We start from the raw sequence: 23,568 nt of genomic DNA, 5'->3' as shown, positions 1-23,568 counted from the left end.
GGTTTGCTACTTGCTTGCTAAGAGTAGCCACTTTGCCCAGGTAGTCCTCCGCAAGCAAGCAGTTGCTACATTTGTTTAACACTTTTTTGGTTACTACATGATTGTGTTATTTCATAATTTTGATGTATTCACTGTTATTCGACAATGTAGAAAATAGTAAAAATAAAGAAAACCCTTGAATGAGTAGGTGTGTCCAAACTTTTGACTGGTACTGTATGTTTTAAAGAACAGTTGTTTTCTTTAGTATTTCCCAGACAAGAATATGTAACAATGGCCCAGTCTCGTTGGTGGCGGTAATGCAACATTTGTTGGATGCCAACCGCCGTTAACCTCATCGAAGAAGAAGACCCGGAAGTACTTTCTTTTAATTGTTGCTGACGAGACGCTGTTGCGCACAGAGGTGATCCTTGAATCTCATCGGTATTTCTGATTATTGCATTACCTTTGTGTCTTCAGAAATATATTTTTAAACAGTTAACGTTTAGCTAAACTGAACAATTATACACTACTCTTCGTGTCGAAATTAGTATTTTCTTTGACCGGAATCATACGCCGAGGGCCAGCTAACGCTAGCAAGTTGTTGTTTTCAAATATATAACGTTAACGTTACAGTAACTAGCTAAACCTAGTTAGTTCATCTGAAGTACATCATATTACACCATCAATCATGGCAGTTGTCAACGAAGGCGCATTGAAGAAAATGCTCAAGGTAAGCAACGATTTTACCCAACGTTAGCTAAACAATTGTTTTTTATTAACATGGTTAGCCTTTCAGCTAGCTAAGCGCGCTAACTAGCTAATGTTGGCTAGCTCTTCAAATATTTGTCTAACGATAACTATCTCGGTTACCAAATAACTAGTGTTAGGCTTAGACAGTAAGACCTGATTTATAACGTATGTTTGATAACGTATGCTTATAGTTAGATAACGTTAACTAGTTAGTGTTTTCTAGACAGAAAACTAACTAACCTTAAGTACCTGGCTGAACCAATCAGTGTTAAGACATTGACATTCAGCAATATTAAATCACTATGTCCACTGTTCAGCAATACAAATACAGGGACCTGACTGTTCGTGAGATAACCAACGTCATCTCCCAGTACAAGGACCTGAAGCCTGTTATGGATTCATATGGTAAGAACGTGTACAATACATCACAAAACATGATCTATGTGTTATTGTATGCTTGTCTGATTTGTTTTATTGAGTGATGTTTTCTGTCCTCAGTTTTCAATGATGGCTCCACTAGAACTCTGGTGAGCCTAACAGGAACAGTGCCAGTCAGCTACAGAGGTAGGCTAAGTTTGGGTGTATGTCACTATCATCTGACAAAAAAGTAATGACGAGGGTTGTGTTCATAGGCACCAAACAGAGAGGGACTACCTGGACTTGTCCAATAAGAAACACACATTTCCATTGTCTGTTGCAAAACATTTTCTGTTGTGTTCTATGATTTTGTCTATTAAAGTATTTGTTATTTGAGCAATTGTCTTCTCAAGTGAACTGTCTGTTTCACAAGGCCTTATATATATATATATTATACTCTTGTCCACTAGGAAACATATATAACATCCCAGTGTGTCTATGGCTGCTGGACACCTACCCATACAACCCTCCCATCTGTTTTGTGAAGCCCACCAGTGCTATGATGATCAAGACAGGCAAACACATTGACGCCAACGGCAAGATCTACCTGCCCTATCTGCACGAGTGGAAACATGTCAGTAACAGCGTTGTCTCCAGTGTTTTAGCATTGGCTATATTATACCTCTATTTTTTTTCCGTGTGAATTTTTTTGGGATGCACACTGTATTACTCTTCATTTATTACTGAACCAATGTCTCTGTACCTAGTTTCTGATGGATTTCACACAGATAATATGGATTAAGGAAACAATGAATGTTGCACTGCTTTAAAGGGGCAATATACAGTTGAAACAATAATAGTCCACCCCACCACTGTTTTGGGCAAAAGCTGAGGGATGGGGCTTGAGTATTCGTTTATTTAACTAGGCAAGTCAGTTAAGAACAAATTCTTATTTACAATGATGGACCCGGACGACGCTGGGCAAATTGTGCGCCGTCCTATGGGACTCCCAAGCACGCCCGGATGTGATACAGCCTGGATTCGAATCAGGGACTGTAGTGATGCCTCTTGCACTGAGATGCCGTGCCTTATACCGCTGCGCCACTTGGGAGCATAACTCATGAGTTATATACGTTATGTTCTTCAAGAATCGAAGGGTATATCATTCATTTAAATGCCTAACATTTTATGTAGCAATCGCAGATTGCCCCTTTAACAGGGCTCCAGACTGTGGCCATTTAGTCACATTTTGCAACCCTTTAACTTGGCTGTGCGAGTTACTTTTAGTTAGGGCTGGGACTTTCCAGTGACCTCCCGTTACGATATCACGATACTTGGGTGCCGATGTGTATTGCGATTCTCACAATTCTATATGTATTGCAATTCGATATTGGGATTTGATGTTCCAAACATACTGCTCTCTATACGTGTTTTGATCAGTCAGAGAAATAAAAGTGCTGAAAACATGTTGGCTCACTATTTAAAAAGATTGAGCAGGTATAGCCGACTACCGCTAGCTAACGCTACCTACAGTAGCAAATTGATACTTTGAATAAATATCGATACAACGTTGTCCCAAAATAATATTGCGATATGTAACTATTTCTCCCCCCCATTACTATTTTAAATTGGTTGCACTGGTGTGAGCTGCACATTCTACCTGGTTACCTCAAAACTTACCATTTTCTTGGGGTGGATAAAACCAAACCGAATTTGTTAAACAGTAAAAGTGCATTATCCTCATGGTTCCTGTAATAAGTTTCTGACCTGCCGCTGTGTGCCTACATGTTTCGCTGGGGCCGGCTGCTATAATGAGTGAGCCCCTCGCACTCTCTCGCCCCCCCTTGTGTACCCCTCGTGATTGTATAACATTTTGGGTTTGAAGTACGGAGCTCACAAATTTGCGCATCGACCATCATGAGTGCACTAGGCCTCATTGCAAAGTTTTTTGGGAGTTGTTACATTTACTCTTAGATTAGTACATGGTCACTAGCATATTTAGAGTTTAGCGATCTAGCTAATGTGTTTTGCGTTTCCACTTCCTTGGGTGCTGAACTAGTACCAATTGAATTTGGCCTATACATAATATTAGTGCAGGTAAAGATTTTACGTGCCCTTTTTGACAGTAACAAAACAAAAATAGCCTAATTGTCAACTGAAAGTTCATGACAATCACTGGATTAGGTTTACATATAAAAGTATTTGATATCTTGCATTCCTGCTTGGACTTTTTAGATGAAGGGTGTCAAACTCATTCAATGGAGGGCCTAGTAATCTGCAGACGCTCGGCCATCCGTGGAATGAGTTTGACACGTGTGTTATTGTAATGTTTTTCTTGAATATCATGTCCGTAGTCTATTACACTTCTTAATAGGATGTACATTTTGCTGCCGACTAATTGACCCTCATTAACCCGTCAACAAACGGCTACATTTTTTCCAGACAGTAAAATTATGTGACCAACAGAAAGTACTCTGAGATCTGTATGTAATGACAAGATGCTTATGTTTCCGCCCTAACAATGCGAGTCATCCCAAGGCGGGAAGGCAGGCCCAAAATAAGCCCATAGAAACACATTGGACTTATTTTGGACAGATTTCGGCGAGAGTGAAACCTCTCACTTTGCCTCTTCCTCTATGATAGTATGCATACAAGGGCTGGACATTTTTCATTAATAGCTTAATGGAAACATGCAACAATAGCAAGCCTATCGTATTACAGTCAAAAGGCTATAGCCTATTATACAACGGGTGGGTCTAATCCTGGATGCTGATTGGTTAAAACCCCATTCCAGCCAGTGTTTATTCCAGAAGTTACCACAGGATAAATCTGTCTTTGAAAAGCCTATTTTTCTCTGTTCCCTCTCACTGCGCAATCCACTGTCTCGTCAGCCCAGCCAGGCAATTTATAAACTTGATCTCCACTATAAAAAGCATCTAGACATTACCTCACATTTCTTTTAGACTAACATTTAGTTTTCAACAGCGAAAATGTCTATATACCTTGCAGTCTCTCAGCAACATTTGCAACATTGTTTCAATATTGCAATTCGATCTCCAGCTGTCCATAGTAATGAATGTGGTGGGAGTCGGGAATAGGCAGACAGGCAGGAAGCATTTCTCATCCAATTGAAATAATTAATCAGCTTGCATAATTTTTCTGGATGTATATAAAGAAATGTCAATAGAAAACAACAGGAAAATCAAAATGAAATGCAGCAAGTTTGCTGTCTTTCCAGCTTTAGTTTGAAGTGATCGTGTTAGCTGTGTCTTTGGGTAGCTCCTGACGAGAGCACAGTTTCTGTGCCTGGCGAAATCGCATCATTAGTTCATTGTTATGGATGCATCCAAATAAATGTCACTTCAAATCTGCTTGAACAAATGCAGCCACTTCGCTGTTATTCTGGCTGCACTGTTTGTCGTGACTATAAGAACGTTGCCAGCCAGTATGGCAATGGAACATTTTAGACTGGGTTGTGTTCATAGATACAGAACTGAAAGACTGAGTCATGTCTTTGGCAACCGAACCGATAGACAGAACTACCAGGCTTGGGTAGCAACCTTAGATTTGTGTCGGGACTATAGTTCATGGAAGGATGAAATAGTATGAATAAATTGTTGTATGAAAGTGATAATGCCCTCGACGCATTATCACTTTTTAACACGCAATTGTGTTTAGCATTGTTATTTGTTGCGCAATGACTGGGCTAACAAAAGCAGGTTTCACTCCAGTGGCCTAAAGGCTTTTTGAGGAGATACACTTGTGCTGTCTGACATGTGTTAGGCTATTCTGGTCCTCAAACTAGGCTCTGTATGCTGTGTGTGTGAAATAAAATGCATGAGGACTAACAGAAATACACATGCGGCAATTAAATTCCCCCAAATCATGCAAATTAACCTATAGATTGATTAGCATGACAGGTCAAATGTATTTTCGCCTGCTAACCGATGTAACGGTTAACATCCTTCTTACTAAAGCATTGTGAATGACTTTCTAAGATGAGTCAAATGTATTTTATTGTGTGACACAGAAAAATATGTTTTGGGGTGTCACAATCTAGGGCCCTATAAAATCTGTGATGCAGAGAACACGGATGGAATCCAGACATTTTAAAACGGAATTCAACAATATCAAACGTATTGAACTAAGTAGGGAATCAACTAAATGTATTGAACATTTTATTAATTTGCTCAAGTTCATAAGAAATGAACAGAATGCATCCAGTTATTTGTATACTTTCTACAGAGGCAACAAGAATTTCCCCTGTCTATGTGCGGTGCGCACGTCTACCACTTTGTGTAGATGAAAAGGCTTTCCCAAAAACCTCAATTAAATGTTGACTACAAAGTAGGATATGCTTACCTGGCAGAATGATATCACAAAAACTCTGCTAGACAGCAGCCTCTTGCGAAGTGCACACTGGAATTAAACTAAGTCCAAAAATCGACATTTCTAAATAATTTCCCAGACCTCAAAAGTTGTCTCCCAATGTGGTTTAATATTGTTGTGGATGTAGAACATCCAATTTTAGTTTGTGATTTAAAAAAAAAAAACGATTTTATAGTGCCCTACAAATCATGGGCTGGTGCCATCAGTGCCACTAGGGGGAATGTTAGCCCTACTTTAACAGCGTGATGAAATGAGCTCATGTTATCTGTATGAGGTGAAGCCTGTCACAGTTGTCCATCTCCATGTGGACAATAAAGTTATGTTGTACTTCTGTTGATTTCTCTTCCTCCCAGCCCCAGTCGGACCTGTATGGTCTGATCCAGGTGATGATTGTGGTGTTTGGGGAGGAGCCCCCTGTGTTCTCCCGCCCCACCACACAGGCCCCCTACCAGGCCTTCCAGGCTGCAGGACCCCCCAACCGTAAGTTACCCGTTCAGTCTGACATTGTTTGTATTCCAGACCAAGCATTCCTGTTTCAATTTGTCAACTAATCATCAAGCCCTCGACTAGTTGTATCAGGTGTGCTAGTTCAGGCCTACAACATAATTGTGAAACGTCTGGGTGTCTAAAAGGAATGATTTTTGGAACACTGCAGTATGTATATTAGTCAGTTATTTTCACTGTATTGATAGGTTGGTCATTGTAATAATGGGAATTTTGTCTCTGCATAAACAAACTCTGTTTCTCCATATAATACGTGAGACTTTGGATGCCATTTTCATAGTGCAAAAACACTTAACGTCATCTTGCATTGTAATTGAAATTCAAACGTTTCTTTAACCTCTCTGGGGTATGTGGGATGCTAGCGACCCACCCGCGGGACACACTATTTAATTGCCAGTGAAATAGCAGGGCGCCAAATTCAAAACAACAAAAATCTCATAATTCAAATTTCTCAAACATACAACTATTATATCCCATTTTAAAGATACACTTCTTGTTAATCCAACCACATTGTCCGATTTCAAAAAGGCTTTACGGCGAAAGCATAACATTAGATTATGTTATTCAAAGAATTATAGATAAACTTCTCCTTAATACAACCGCTGTGTCAGATTTCAAAAAAGCTTTACAGCGAAAGCACACTTTGCACTAATCTGAGTATGGCGCTCAGTCACAAAACCAAACCCGCCATTTTGTGGAGTAAACAAAACTCAGAAGTAGCATTATAAATATTCACTTACCTTTGATCTTCATCGGAATGCACTCCCAGGAATCCCAGTTCCAGAATAAATGTTTTCTTCGATAAAGTCCATCCTTTATGTCCAAATACCTCTATTTTGTTTGTGCGTTCAGTCGAGTAATCCAAATCCACTGTGCTCGCGCAGTGAGTTCAGACAGAGTCAAAACAGTTATATTACAGTTCGAAGAAACATGTCAAACGATGTATAGAATCAATCTTTAAGATGTTTTTATCATATAACTTCCATAATATTCCAACCAGATGATTCCTTTGTCTTCAAAAAAGAAAAGGAACACAGCTAACACTCACGTGAGTGTGCGCCACTAAGCTCATGTCATTTTCTCAGTCATCTGACTCCATATGCTCTTATTCTCTCCCCATTCACAGTAGAAGCCTGAAACAACGTTCTAAAGACTTTTGACATCTTGTGGAAGCGTTAGGAAGTGCAAAATGACTCCACAGACACTGTATATTAGATAGGCAATCACTTGAAAAACTACAAACCTCGGATTTCCACACTTCCTGGTTGGATTTTTTTCTCAGGTTTTTGCCTGCCATATGAGTTCTGTTATACTCACAGACATCATTCAAACAGTTTTAGAAACTTGAGTGTTTTCTATCCACATCTACTAATAATATGCATATCTTAGCTTCTGGGACTGAGTAGCAGGCAGTTTACTCTGGGCACCTTCTTCATCCGGACGTCAAAATACTGCCCCCTACCCAAGAGAGGTTAACTGCATTATAAGCAAACGACTAACTGAGCAATACATCATTGGCTCAAACATTGTTAAAGGTTTCAAATTTAATCATGCCTCCTCTTATAATGAGTTTTATGGTAATTTTTGCACTTTGTAATTCTTCTGCACTTTGTAATTCTTCTGCACTACTAAAATGTTGCCCTGAATCATTCTTGCAAACACGTGCAGTACCTCCTATTGGACTCCAGATGGTATCCATGCACATTGTGAAAGATGGATAACTGAGATTACATGTTCAATGTGTAATCTGACCCTCACACTGTCAATCCCTCACTCCCATCCACAGCATCCTACATGCCAGGTATGCCAGCGCTCTCCCCGTACGGACCAAACCCCACCCCTGGGTAAGATGTCTGTCTTCAAGGCCACAATTTCCTCTAACACTGCCTCTCACAGCCAGTCCCTCTCACTCTCATCAAACCAGTTCTGACATGTTTGTCTTTGGGTTTACATAAGCAACACAGCCACAAAAGCATGTCTGTCTGGTGGAATTATCACACTCAATAAACAAATGAATGAAGCAGTTCCTTCTCCTTACAGTGCCCCATATAGTTCAAAAGATTTACAGCTTTGATTAACAGATGGCTGTTGGTTGATGATGCATGGTTTGTTGTTTTCTCTCCAGTGGCTATCCGGGGTACCAGTACCCTAGTGCAAACTCGTATCCTGCCACAGCTGGTACTACACACTACACTTCCCAGATTCCTGCCTCCACTGTGGGTATGTATCACACGGCATTGCCTTCTGGATATTGTAATCTTAACCTGTCTGGGCTAGGGGGCAGTATTTTCACGGCCGGATAAAAAACGTACCCGATTTAATCTGGTTACTACTCCTGCCCAGAAACTAGAATATGCATATAATTAGTAGATTTGGATATAAAACACTCTAAAGTTTCTAAAACTGTTTGAATGGTGTCTGTGAGTAACAGAACTCATATGGCAGGCCAAAACCTGAGAATATTCCATGCAGGAAGTGCCCTGTCTGACAATTTGTTGTCCTTCTGTTGCATCTCTATCGAAATTACAGGATCTGTGCTGTTACGTGACACTTTCTAAGGCTTCCATTGGCTCTCTAAAGCTGCCAGAAAGTGGAATGGGGTGTCTGCTGTCTCTGGGCAAAGTACAGCAGCAGAGTTTGTAAGTGGTCAGCCTGGGGACAGTGAGACTGAGATGCGCTTTCACGAGAATTCTCCATTTTTTTCTTTGTCTTTGAATGAATACAACGTAGTCCGGTTGGAATATTATCGCTATTTTACGAGAAAAATAGCATAAAAATTGATTTTAAACAGCGTTTGACATGCTTTTAAGTACGGTAATGTAATATTTTGAATTTTTTTGTCAGAAAATGCGCTCGCGTGTTACACTTCGGATAGTGACCTGAACGCACGAACAAAACGGAGGTATTTGGATATAACTATGGATTATTTGGAACAAAAACAACATTTGTTGTTGAAGTAGCAGTCCTGGGAGTGCATTCTGATGAAGAACAGCAAAGGTAATCCAATCATTCTAATAGTAATTCTGAGTTTAGGTTGCCCCAAACTTCGTGGGTGTCAAATTAGCTAGCCTGTGATGGCCGAGCTATGTACTCAGAATATTGCAAAATGTGCTTTTGCCGAAAAGCTATTTTAAAATCTGACATAGCGTTTGCATAAAGGAGTTCTGTATCTATAATTCTTAAAATAATTGTTATGTATTTTGTGAACGTTTATCATGAGTAATTTAGTAAATTCACCGGAAGTTTTCGGTGGGTATGCTAGTTCTGAACATCACATGCTAATGTAAAAAGCTGTTTTTTGATTATGTTAGGACAGCGCGTGGCGCGAAATACAAATACCTCATCAATGCTATAACTTCAATTTCTCAAACATATTACTATTTTACACCATTTTAAAGACAAGACTCTCGTTAATCTAACCACACTAAACGATTTCAAAAAGGCTTTACAGCGAAAGCAAAACATTAGATTAGAGTACCCTGCCAAAAATAATCACACAGCCATTTTCAAAGCAAGCATATAAGTCACAAAAACCAAAACCACAGCTAAATGCAGCACTAACCTTTGATGATCTTCATCAGATGACACTCCTAGGACATTATGTTATACAATACATGCATGTTTTGTTCAATCAAGTTCATATTTATATCAAAAACCAGCTTTTTACGTTAGCATGTGATGTTCAGAACTAGCATACCCACCTCAAACTTCCGGTGAATTTACTTAATTACTCACGATTTAATGTTCACAAAATACATAATTATTTTAAGAATTATAGATACAGAACTCCTTTATGCAATCGCGGTGTCAGATTTTAAAATAGCTTTTCGGCGAAAGCACATTTTGCAATATTCTGAGTAGATAGCCCGGCCATCACGGCTAGCTATTTTGACACCCACCAAGTTTGGCCCTCACCAAACTCAGATTTACTATAAGAAAAATTGGATTACCTTTGCTGTTCTTCGTCAGAATGCACTCGCAGGACTTCTACTTCAACAACAAATGTTGTTTTGGTTCCAAATAATCCATAGTTATATTCAAATAGCTCCATTTTGTTCGTGCGTTCAGGTCAGTATCCGAAGGGTGACGCGCGAGCGCATTTCGTGACAAAAAAATTCTAAATACTCCATTACCGTACTTCGAAGCATGTCAAACGCTGTTTAAAATAAATGTTTATTCTATTTTTCTCGTAAAATAGCGATAATATTCCAACCGGGCGACGTTGTATTCATTCAAAGAGAGAAAGAAAAACATGGAAAATTCACCTGAATGCGCATCTCCAGTGTCACTGTTCTCAGCCTGACCACTCACAAAATCTCCTGCTGTTTTTTGCCCAGAGACTGGAGAGATGTCATTCCACTTTCTGGCGCCTTCTGAGAGCCAATGGAAGCCTTAGAAAATGTCACGTTACAGCAGAGATGCTGTATTTTCGAGAGAGATGCCACAGAAGGAGAACAAATTGTCAGACAGGGCCCTTCCTTTATGGAATCTTCTCAGGTTTTGGCCTGCCATATGAGTTCTGTTATACTCACAGACACCATTCAAACAGTTTTAGAAACTTTAGGGTGTTTTCTATCCAAATCTACTAATTATATGCATATTCTCGTTTCTGGGCAAGAGTAGTAACCAGTTTAAATTGGGTACGTTTTTTATCCGGCCGTACAAATACTGCCCCCTAGCCCCAACAGGTTAAACGGTCTTTGAAAAGCCATTCAGGTAAAAAGCGTATGTCTTAATTAAAGGGGCAGTGTTATATTTTGAGACAGGCTATCCTACTTATGGTAGCCTACTTTGTCTTATTCTCTGTATAGTAGTAATACATTTTATTTTGTAAAGTGGTTTCTTGCATCATACATTGCAATTTACAGTCACCTATTTGGCACATGGTGTTACAGACCAAGTAAAAAATCATTAATTAATGTCAAGCCCTTCATAATGTAAAAAAGTTCAGTCTCATGCAATGTAGGCCTGCATTGAACACCACATATAGGCTACTGTTAGACATGGCTGTATCATAGTTTTGATTTCTAGGTGAAAATGTTATGGGATTTGCTCTATTGGCTTTGTTGGTAGACCTACATTCTGCGCAAATAGCCATAATTGTAAGGTTCACTGTAAACCTGTGCTGGAAGTTGCACAAAATTCTCACAATGTTCAAGTTTCAGCTTACAATTTGTTCAGTGGGCCAAAAAATTTGGGAACATTTGGCTGGAAACCTATTATAATTGTAAGCATTATTATTGTTTTCCAATTTTTGGTGCGCTATAGTTCTTAAATGGTAAGACCTACAGAGACAACTTGGTGGGATTGCTTAAGTTGGTGCACGAATACATCTGGTTACACATGGCAGCCAAACAGTGGTGCAATAAACAACATTTAATTAAAAAAAAAATAGTCAGCCCTACCTTCTCATTTGACCTAGTCTCTGAATTTGATAGAGGTTCCTCTCTACCCAATGAACACATTTGCATTTAGGACTGATGACATCACCATGATGGATCATCTGGCATTTTGAAAAGGTTGTCATTTTATTTATAACATCTCCTCAAACACCTAAAGCAAATTCTCAAACTTGTTATACAGCATTTATAGACCAAGATCTTTAAATTCATTATACATTAAGTTAATATCTTAAAAGGCATGACCGCTGTGAGCCAATGAAATTGAGTTAGGTTGGGCTTGACATTTCAAGTCGCTCTTGAAGGGAATAGAGCCCCCTGCTGGCCATGCATCTCAATACTCTATAATGTTTCCTGAAGTGTGCGGTTGTCCACTACCCAGATGGATTCAAAAGTATAAAATTGGTGTGAGTACCAGAGATGGAGTCAACCCTTTAGATTCAGCCCCAGACAGACTTTCTGATACTCAGACCAAGGACCAGTTTAAATGTGCAAACAAGAAGTAAACTCTAGTAGAGTGCAGTAAGTATAGTTCAGTGAAGTACAATACAGTAGAGTATAGTTCAGCCCATTAAGGTAGAGTATACCTTTTGAGTGCTCCAACTCCTTTCTGCCTCAATTTAGTCCTTTTGAAAGTTTTTCTTGATAAGGCCTCCTTGTGATTTTTGTCATTGTTGAGCACCCCTCCTTTCCTTTGTTTGCTGAAGCAAGAAGGCCCACCTGAACTCTTACCTATAGTGTCGTGGAAATTACCACCAGAGACCCCTGAAGTCAATATTAAATGTATCCTTTTTTTATCAGCAAGCCGAAGAGGTTCCAACAAACTTTAAGCATCAAGAAGGAACACGTCTGTCAGGAGCTCTCCCAGGGCAGTTCCGTTCTCTTATATACGGCTATACAAAAAAAGCTACATAGGCATAGTTCATAGGGTTGGTTCCTACATGTGACCGGCACCGTCTCCCTTCTTAACTTATATAACATATTCTGGGCGTTCTTCCAAAAGATCTGAGGAGGGGGTCATGACCGTCTCCCCCTCATATCTCTACCCAGCACCTACAGGATCCAATGATTGCATGAGACAAGATATACAATTCAAGGCTATCTCAACAGACAACAATAGTTTAGTATAGTAATGTAGAGAACAGTACATTATTTATATGTTTGGGCTCTTGGAGGGTTGGAACACCCTTCTGGCTATGCATCTCAATTTTCTATAGTTTTTCCTGGAGTTTGCACTTGTCAACTACCCATATGGTGATCCTCTGTAGTTCATTTGGTAGAGCATGGCGCTTGCAATGCCAGGATAGTGGGTTCGATTCCCGGGACTTGTTTTTATTTAACATTTTTTTATGTTATCTTTAACTAGACAAGTCAATTATTAACAAATTATTATTATATACAATTACTGCCTACCAAGAGGCAAAATGCCTGCAGGGACGGGGGCTGGGATAAAACATTTAGGACAAAACACACATTATGATAGACACCTCAACAGACCTAAGACAACACCACATGGCAGCAATACAACATGACCACATAACATGGTGGCAACAACATGACAACACTGTAGTAACACATGGCAGCAGCACAACATGGTAGCAGCACAAACATGCTACAAACAATGTTAGGCACAGACAACAGCACAAAGGGAAAAAAGGTACACAACAATCACACGAAGCAGCCTCAAGTGTCAGGAAGAGTGTCCATGATTGGATCGTTGAATGTAGAGATGTAGCTAAAACACTCAAATTGGACCTTTTAATTTATTTTATTTTTTTCTTATTAAAAAATAAAAAATGTGCAGGTCGTCCAGTCAGTAGCTGCAGCAAACTGAAAAGAAGGATGTGTGTACTTTGGGTACCTTCAACAGAATATGACTGGCAGAACGGGTGTTGTATGTGGAAGTTGAGGTTTGTTGTAGGTATCTCAGATGGGGGGGAGTGAGGCCTAAGATCGTTTTATATATATCAACCAGTGGGTCTTCCGCCGGGTATACAGAGATGGCCAGTTGACAGAGGGGTATTTTGTGCATTGATGTGTCCTATAAGGCAGTGTTTCCCAGACCCCCCCCGAGCACATTTTGTTTTTTTCTGTAGCACTACACAGCTGATTCAAATAATCAAAGCTTGATGATGAGTTGATTATTTGAATCAGCTGTGTAATCATCTGTAACTTCCCTCAGCCGAGCAGTGAATTTCAAACACAGATTCAAGCACAAAGACCAGGGAGGTTTTTCAATGCTTTGCAAAGGGCACCTATTGCTAAATGGCTGAAAAAACAACAGACATTGAATATCCCTTTGAGCATTTTGAAGTTATTAATTACACTTTGGACGGTGTATCAATACACCCAGTCATTACAAGCTTCAGGCGTCATTCCTAATTTATTTTTTATTAAATGTTTTTAGCTAGACAAGTCGGTTAAAAACAAATTCTTATTTACAATGACAGCCTACCCCGGCCAAACCCTCCCCTAACTCAAACGACTCTGGGCCAATTGTGTGCTGCCCTATGGTCTGTAGTGACGCGTCTAGCACTGCGATGCAGTGCCTTAGACCGCTGCGCCACTTGGGAATACTAGTTGCCGGAGAGGAAGTAAACCTCTCAGGGATTTCAACATGAGGCCAATGGTGCCTTTAAAACAGTTACAGAGTTGAATGGCTGTGAAAGGAGAGAACTGAGGATTGATCAATAACATTGTAGTTACTCCACCATACTAACCTAAATGACAGTGAAAAGGTCGCCTGTACAGCATAACAATATTTCAAACATGCATCCTGTTTGCAATAAGGCACTAATGAGTACCACTCTTCATATTTTCAAGCAAGGTGGTGGCTGCATCATGTTATGGGTGTGCTTGTCATCGGCAATGACAAAGTTTTTATTTTGGGATGAAAATACATGTAATGGAGCTAAGCACTGGCAAAATCCTAGAGGAAAACCTGGTTGACTGCTTTCCAACAGACACTGGGAGACCAATTCAGAAAATAACTTAAAACTCAAGGCCAAATATACATTGGATTGCTTACCAAGTTCACATTGAATGTTCCTGAGTGGCCTAGTTACAGTTTTGACTTAAATCGTCTTAAATCTATGGCGAGACGTGAAAATGGCTGTCTAGCAAGAATCAACAACCCACTTGACAGAGCTTGAATTATTTTAAAAAGGATAATATGCTGTTAGACTGACCCAGAAAGAATCACAGCTATAATCACTGCCAAAGGTAAGCCTAACATGTATTGGCTCAGTGGGTTGAATACTTAACCTGTTGAGGACAGACGTTCCGCCTGCGGAACCCTTAGCCAACAGCCAATGGCATCGCACGGCGCGAAATACAAAACCAACTAAAATACCACAATTCAATTTTCTCAAACAATCAACTATTTTACACCATTTTAAAGACAAGACTCTCGTTAATCTAACCACTTTGTCCGATTTCAAAAAGGCTTTACAGCAAAAGAAAAACATTAGATTATGTCAGGAGAGTACCCAGCCAAAGAATAATCACACAGCCATTTTCAAAGCAAGCATATATGTCACAAAAACCCAAACCACAGTTAATGCAGCACTAACCTTTGATGATCTTCATCAGATGACACTCCTAGGACATTATGTTATACAATACATGCATGTTTTGTTCAATCAAGTTCATATTTATATCAAAAAACAGCTTTTTACATTAGCATGTGATGTTCAGAACTAGCATACCCACCAAAAACTTCCGGTGAATTTACTAAATTACTCATGATAAACGTTGACAAAATACATAACAATTATTTTAAGAATTATAGATACAGAACTCCTTTATGCAATTGCGGTGTCAGATTTTAAAATAGCTTTTCGGCGAAAGCACATTTTGCAATATTCTGAGTACATAGCTCGGCCATCACAGGCTAGCTAATTTGACACCCACCAAGTTTGGGGCTCACCAAACTCAGAATTACTATTAGAAAAATTGGATAACCTTTGCTGTTCTTTGTCAGAATGCACTCCCAGGACTTCTACTTCAACAACAAATGTTGTTTTGGTTCCAAATAATCCAAGTTATATTCAAATAGCTCCGTTGTGTTCATGCGTTCAGGTCACTATCCGAAGGGTGACGTGCGAGCGCATTTCGTGCCCAAAAAAATGGTAAATATTACATTACCGTACTTGGAAGCATGTCAAACGCTGTTGAAAAACAATTTTTATGCTATTTTTCTCATAAAATAGCGATAATATTCCAACCGGGCTACGTTGTATTCATTCAAAGGCTGAAAGAAAAAATGGAGTAGTCTCGTGAATGCGCATCTCCAGTGTCACTGTCCCCAGGCTGACCACTCACAAACTCTGCTGCTGTTCTTCGCCCAGAGACAGCAGACACCGCATTCCACTTTCTCGCGCCTTCTGAGAGCCAATGGAAGCCTTAGAAAATGTCACGTTACAGCAGAGATGCTGTATTTTCGATAGAGATGCAACAGAAGGAAAACAAATTGTCAGACAGGGCACTTCCTGTATGGAATCTTGTCAGGTTTTGGCCTGCCATATGAGTTCTGTTATACTCAGACACCATTCAAACAGTTTTAGAAACTTTAGAGTGTTTTCTATCCAAATCTACTAATTATATGCATATTCTAGTTTCTGGGCAGGAGTAGTAACCAGATTAAATCGGGTATGTTTTTTTTATCCGGCCGTGCAAATACTGCCCCCTATCCCAAATAAGGTAACTTCTATTGGCTACGTGGGACGCTAGCGTCCCACCTGCGGGACACAGCCAGTGAAATATCAGGGCGGCAAATTCAAAACAACAAAATGTCATAATTCAAATTTCTCAAACATACAACTATTTTACACCATTTTAAAGATGCACCTCTCCTTAATCCAACCACATTGTCCAATTTCAAAAAGGCTTTATGGCGAAAGCATAAAGTTAGATTATGTTAGGACAGTGCCAACACAAGAAAAACCACACAGCCATTTTCCAAGCAGGAGAGGGTCACAAAAACCAGCTAAAATTAAGCGCTAACCTTTGACGATCTTCATCAGATGACACTCCTAAGACTCAATGTTACACAATACATGTATGTTTTGTTAGATAAAGTTCATATTTATATCCAATAACAGCTCTTTGGTCTTGGCCATAGTGGAGTTTGGAGTGTGACTGTTTGAGGTTGTGGACAGGTGTCTTTTATACTGATAAGTTCAAACAGGTGCCATTAATACAGATAACGAGTGGAGGACAGAGGAGCCTCTTAAAGAAGAAGTTACAGGTCTGTGAGAGCCAGAAATCTTGCTTGTTTGTAGGTGACCAAATACTTATTTTCCACCATAATTTTCAAATAAATTCATTAAAAATCCTACAATGTGATTTTCTGTATTTTTTTTTGTTGCTCATTTTGTCTGTCATAGCTGAAGTGTACCTATGATGAAAATTACAGGCCTCTCTCATCTTTTTAAGTGGGAGAACTTGCACAATTGGTGGCTGACTAAATACTTTTTTGCCCCACTGTACCTCATCACGTGAATGTGCGCCAATGAACTCATGTCATTTTCTGAGTCACCAACTTACCGGCCTTCTTGTTCGCTCTCTGTTCACTGCAAAAGCCTGGAACAAGGTTCTAAAGACAGTTGACATCTAGTGGAAGCCTTAGGAAGTGCAAAATGAACCCTAAGTCACTGTGTGTTAGTCTTTTCAAGTCATTGCCTACAAGCATCAGATTTCCCAATTCCTGGTTGGATTTTTCTCAGGTTTTTGCCTGCCATATGAGTTCTGTCATACTCACAGACATCCTTCAAACTGTTTTAGAAACTTCAGTGTTTTCTATCCAAATCTACTAATAATATGCAAATATTTAACTCTGGGCCCGAGTATTAGGCAGTTTACTCTGGGCACGCTTTTCATCCCAAATTGAAAATACTGCCCCCTATACCTTAAGTTTTAAGTAATCACGATATACAGTGCATTCAAAAGACTCCTTGACCTTTTCCACATTTTGTTACGTTACAGCCTTATTTTCCTCATTCATCTAAACACAATACTCCATAATGACGAAACGAAAACAGTTTTTACTTTTTTTTTTTGCAAATGTATTAAAAGTAAAAAACACCTTATGGACACAAGTATTCAGACCCTTTGCTATAGCTGGCCGCCCAGCCAATCTGCGCAATCAGGGGATAAGGGCCTTGGCTAGGTGACCAAGAACCCGATGGTCACTCTGACAGAACTCCAGAGTTCCTCTGGAGATGGTAGGTTCTGGAAGTTTCTCCCATCTCTGCAGCACTCCACCAATCAGGACTTTATTGTAGAGTGGCCAGACGAAAGCCACTCCTCAGTAAAAGGCACACGACAGCCCGCTTGGAGTTTGCCAAAAGACACCTAAAGGACCCTGACCATGAGAAACAAGATTCTCTGGTCTCTTCAAGCCTGAATGCCAAGCATCACGTCTGGGGGCAACCTGGCACCATCCCTATGGTGAAGCATGGTGGTGGCAGCATCATGCTGTGGGGATGTTTTTCAGCAGCAGGGACTGGGAGACTAGTCAGCATCGAGGAAAAGATGAACGGAGCAAAGTACAGAGAGATCCATGAGCACCTGAGCACTCGGGACCTCAGTCTGGGGCGAAGGTTCACCTTCCGACAGTACAATGATCGTAAGCACACAGCCAAGACAATGACAGTGGCTAAGGGACAATTCTCTGAATGTCCTTGAGTGGCCCAGCCAGAGACCAGACTTGAACCCGATCGACCATCTCTGGAGAGACCTGAAAATAGCTGTGCAGCGACGCTCCCCATCCAACTTGACCGAGTTAGAGAGGATCTGCAGAGAAAAATGGAAGAAACTCCCCAAATATAGTTGTGCCAAGCTTGTAGCGTCATACCCAAGAAGACTCAAAGCTGTAATCGCCGCTAAAGGTGCTTCAACATAGGTATTCTGACCCTTTACCTCAGTACTATGTAAATGTGATAGTTTTTTTTATTTTTGATATTTGCAAAATGTTCTACACCTGTTTTTGCTTTGTCATTATGGGATGTTGTGTATAGATTGAGAAAAAAACTACATTTAATCAATTTTAATGTAACAAACTGTGAATAAGTCAAGGGGTGTGAGTACTTTCTGAAGGCACTGTATAAATTACGTCTCTGTAATCTAGCATGCGTAGGATGGTCGTCTGAATTGGGGTTAGTTTCATAGCTGGGGTGAAAGAGGAGCGATTACAATAGAGGAAACCAAGTATAGATTTAGCCTGCAGCTTGGATATGTGCTGAGAGGACCGTGTACTGTCTAGCCATAGTCCTAAATACTTGTACGAGATGACTACCTTAAGCTCTAAACCCTCAGCGATGCTAATCACACTGGTGGGGGGTGGATTATCTTGGCAAAGGACAAATGCTCACTAAGCTTTTAGCGCTCATGAAATTTTCAGTGGGATCTTTTATTTCAGCTCATGAAACATGGGACCAACACTTTACATGTTGCGTTTTATATTTTGCTTCAATGTATTATCCCCACCACTACTCCTATAGCTTTTACTCAACCTACCCATACAACTTTATAACATGCAGAGGTCTAACTTGAGTTGCTTACATTTTTGTTTTTGATACTCATAATAATATTTGGAAATATAAGCATGCTAAACTATTTTTACATGGAGGTCTATGGTGACCAAAATATGCAATTTTTGAAACACTGCTGTTCGTACATCTACTTTTTAAGATACACACTCCAAACCAACTTTAAAATGTGCAGAACACTCCAAATTACGAACTACTGAACCACCACACGACTACAGACCTCAACGATTTACCACAACCGCTGACAGCAGTAGTCAGCAGTTGTGTTGTACATTCAGAACTACAGTATATTTTCTTAATTTATAGACTTATCAACGTTGATAAATAGGCTATGGACATGTGTATTTTGTATGCATTTGAATGATTGTCAATTTCACCTTCAAATATTGCATAGCTGTCTCTCCCCTTCATACTTTCCTTGTCAATTCATTCTTATAGCCTACTTTCGGAAAGCCTAAGGTAGGTCTAGGTTTTTTAATACGTTTTAAGGGAGGAATAAATATTAGCTCTTGTGTCCGACACACTGAATGACGAGTCATTTTACGGGGTGTTCGTGTGAAAGTAGCATGTCTGGACTCCATCACTATAATAAGAATCAAACCCTCCTGTCATGATTTCATCTTGTAAAAGGCCGGCTTTCAGTAGCTTAGGCTACATTATTTAATTAGTGCATCCTCTCTTTGAAGAACATACGCTAATGCCACTGCCATCGAATGACCGCAGTAGAAGGGTTTGACTTTATGCGACTATTTCAGGAAAAGTTGGAGAACACCATTGGTCTTAGTGGTTTTGATCTTCGAAATGGGATCCGTATTGAATTTTTGATTTAGCAGAAAAGCGAACAGACAAAGACAGGCATATCTTTATTTATTTATTAAATAATAATGTTGTCATGCGTTATTGTTGTCAATATGTAAATGCAACAGAGCCTCTCCAACCTGGCATTTCTTAATTTGTAGATTGATATGTATAAGTTAATAACCTGAATAATAATGAAATGCCATGATTATAAACAAAGTGTAATGGCTTATTTCAAATAGGTTTTTATTAAGAAGCATATACTGCCTGCCATTCTGTTGACCTTTAATTGACCCTGACCTCTAGCATTCTGGCTGGGGTCTGTTCCCCTCTGACCTCACTGCCTGGTCGCCTCTGAAATGTCGCCCCTGTAACCAGACTCGGGTGACGAAAGGTCAAGGTGTGTGGTGGTCCCAACCCCCTCAGGACAGAGACAGCTATTTTTAACCTCCGGGTTGACATTTACCCTTATGTGCTAATCTATGACCAGTTTACTCATACACTTCACTATAAATATCAGTGTCTTATGGAAATGTTGTCCTACTACTTTATTTAGACCAGGGGTAGAGGGGAAAAGAGGAGGGGTGAAAGGGGATAGGCTATATGGACACGCCTGGTGCCCAAATTGATGTGTGTCAAGTATAGACCAATGGATTCGGTTTAGTCAGTTGTCCTGATGAGCCCTAGCTAGTTAGGTTATTCTGGCTAGCTGGCAACAACAGCAGCATGGTGCTACTTAAACGCCCACACCAACAAAAATCCACATTTTCCAGCTGAAAGACGCTTCCCTGAGCCTACCCGTGATGTTGCACAACGATTTAAGTCAACAAGTCATTGATTAATACAAAGTATGATATGTTTGGGTTTGAACAGGGAAATCCGAAGTTATTAACTTGGTATTTTTCCGCATCTATGCTGTGTGTTTCATGATAAAATGACGTACATTTATATCTGACTATACAAGTCTTGTGAGGGATGGCTTTAGCAGTTTATAAACCCAGAGCTGCAACATCGCAAGACTTTAAGGAATGCTTGCGAAACAGACCAAGCAGACCATGTTTGAGAAATGAGAAATTCTAACTTAATTTTCACAATCTTAAGCACAATGTAAATTAGAGCCAATGTCTTTAGTTTTACTATTGTCACTTTCTCAAGGTTAGGGTAAACTGACATGTTTTCATTTTCTTCAAACGCTATCGGAGTGCCTTGACGGCTTGCACATGCGCGAAATGACCATTAGTACTGATGACTGAAAACATGTACATGTGCGGGCTCCTTACATCCTGTTTACAACCTGGTGCAACGGGTTACTGCTCTCCGTATTGCACTTTGTTCGATCTGGAGCTGTTGGATGGGCTGACGATGAAACAGTGGGTGAGAAAAGAGCTAATATTATTTGGATGAGCTACTGCCATTCACTTGGCGAGGCACGTTAGCCGAACAACTTATCAGGGGCTAGCTTCATGGCTTATGTCACCTAGCGAACATTAGCTGGATAGCAATTTTTTTCCCACCTTTATTTAACCAGGTAGGCCAGTTGAACAAGTTCTCATTTACAACTGCGACCTGGCCAAGATGAAGCATGCAGTGCGACAAAAACAACAACAGAGTTACACATAAACAAACGTACAGTCAATAACACAATAGAAACATCTATATACAGTGTGTGCAAATGTAGTAAGATTAGGGCGGTAAGGCCATAGTGTTGAAATAATTACAATTTAACATTAACACTGGAGTGATAGATGTGCAGATGATGATGTGCAAGTAGAGATACTGGGGTGCAAAAAATAAATAACAATATGGGGATGAGGATGTGCTATTTACAGATGGGCTGTGTACAGGTACAGTGATCGGTAAGCTGCTTTGACAGCTGATGCTTAAGGTTAGTGAGGGCGATATGTCTCCAGCTTCAGAGATTTTTGCTATTCGTTCCAGTCATTGGCAGCAGAGAACTGGAAGGAAAGGCGGCCAAAGCAGGTGTTGGCTTTGGGGATGACCAGTGAAATATACCTGCTGGAGCGCGTGCTACGGTTGGGTGTAGCTATGGTGACCAGTGAGCTGAGATAAGGCGGGGCTTTACCTAGCAAAGACTTATAGATGACCTGGAGCCAGTGGGTTTGCCGACAAATATGTAGCGAGGACCAGCCATCGAGAGCATACAGGTCGCAGTGGTGGGTAGTATATGGGGCTTTGGTGACAACGGATGGCACTGATAGACTACATCCAATTTGCTGAGTAAAGTGTTGGAGGCTATTTTGTAAATGACATCGCCAAAGTCAAGGATCGGCAGCATAGTCAGTTTTACGAGGGTATGTTTGGCAGCATGAGTGAAGGAGGCTTTGCTGCGAAATAGGAAGCCGATTCTAGATTTAATTTTGGATTGGAGATGTTTGATGTGAGTCTGGAAGGAGAGTTTACAGTCTAACCAGACACCTAGGTATTTGTAGTTATCCACATATTCTAAGTCAGAACCGTCCAGAGTAGTGATGCTAGTCGGGCAGGCGGGTGCGGGCAGCAGTTAGTTGAAGAGCATGCATTTAGTTTTACTAGCATTTCAAGAGCAGTTGGAGGCCACGGAAGGAGTGTTGTATGGCATTGAAGCTCATTTGGAGGTTTGTTAAGTGTCCAAAGAAGGGCCCGATGTATACAGAATGGTGTCGTCTGCGTAGAGGTGGATCAGAGAATCACCAGCAGCAAGAGCGACATTATTGATATATACAGAGAGAAGAGTCGGCCGAGAATTGAACCCTGTGGCACCCCCATAGACACTGCCAGAGGTCCGGACAACAGGCCCTCCGATTTGACACACAGAACTCTATATGAGAAGTAGTTGGTGAACCAGGTGATGCAGTCATTTGAGAAACCAAGGCTGTTGAGTCTGCCCGTAAGAATGTGGTGATTGACAGAGTCGAAAGCCTTGGCCAGGTCAATGAAGACGGCTGCACAGTACTGTCTTTTATCAATGGCAGTTATGATATCGTTTAGGACGTGGCTGAGGTGCACCCATGACAAGCTCGGGAGCCAGATTGCATAGTGGAGAAGGTACGGTGGTCCTCGAAGTGGTCGGTGATCTGTTTGTTCACTTGGCTTTCGAAGACTTGAGAAAGGCAGGGCAGGATTGATATTGGTCTAACAGTTTGGGTCTAGATTGTCTCCCCCTTTGAAGAGGGGGATGACCGCGGCAGCTTTCCTATCTTTTGGGATCTCAGATGATACGAGAGGTTTGACAGGCTAGTAATAGGGGTTGCAACAATGGCGGCGGATAATTTTAGAGAGGGTCCAGATTGTCTAGCCCAGCTGATTTATGGGATCCAGATTTTGCAGCTCTTTCAGAACATCAGCTCTCTGGATTTGGGTGAAGGAGAAGCGGGGGGGGGCTTGGTCAACTTGCTGTGGGGCGTGCAGAGCTGTTGGTTGGGGTAGCCAGGTGGAAAGCGTGGCCAGCCGTTATCGAAATGCTTATTGAAATTCTCGATTATCGTAGATTTATCAGTGGTGAGTGTTTCCTAGCCTCAGTGCAGTGGGCAGCTGGGAGGAGGTGCTCTTATTCTCCATGGACTTTACGGTGTCCCAAAACTTTTTGGATTTAGTGCTACAGGATGGAAATTTCTGTTTGAAAATGCTATCCTTAGCTTTCCTAACTGACTGTGTATTACCAGTGCAACAGTGTTGAATCGAGGTGCTTCCCACAGTTGCTTCCCACCGGGCAGCTGTGTTGCATGTCGCTGGCAGTAGCTAAGGTGGCCAATTTGTTCCATCCCACTTCATGTTATTTTGAGTAGGATAGCAGCCCACACACTAAATATCTTGTAATGTTTGTAGTAAACATGTCAATATCA

The 23,568-nt window shown here is 40.6% G+C and overlaps 1 protein-coding gene across 1 annotated transcript in view; it reads left to right on the top strand.

The window, feature by feature from the left end:
- Window positions 1-355: 355 nt before the first annotated feature.
- tsg101a (tumor susceptibility 101a) overlaps window positions 356-23,568 on the top strand; it is a 28,900-nt gene continuing 5,687 nt past the window's right edge. The window contains exons 1-7 of the mRNA XM_014123883.2: window positions 356-709; window positions 1,047-1,134; window positions 1,228-1,293; window positions 1,557-1,720; window positions 5,829-5,955; window positions 7,766-7,823; window positions 8,105-8,199. Of these exons, the coding sequence (XP_013979358.1) occupies window positions 668-709; window positions 1,047-1,134; window positions 1,228-1,293; window positions 1,557-1,720; window positions 5,829-5,955; window positions 7,766-7,823; window positions 8,105-8,199 (640 nt within the window). The 5' untranslated portion in view covers window positions 356-667. The remainder of the gene's footprint in view (window positions 710-1,046; window positions 1,135-1,227; window positions 1,294-1,556; window positions 1,721-5,828; window positions 5,956-7,765; window positions 7,824-8,104; window positions 8,200-23,568) is intronic.

This window comes from Salmo salar, chromosome ssa10 (genome assembly GCF_905237065.1).
Source record: "Salmo salar chromosome ssa10, Ssal_v3.1, whole genome shotgun sequence".
NCBI classification, from domain to species: domain Eukaryota; kingdom Metazoa; phylum Chordata; class Actinopteri; order Salmoniformes; family Salmonidae; genus Salmo; species Salmo salar.
This window is presented reverse-complemented; position numbering and strand designations above follow the sequence as displayed.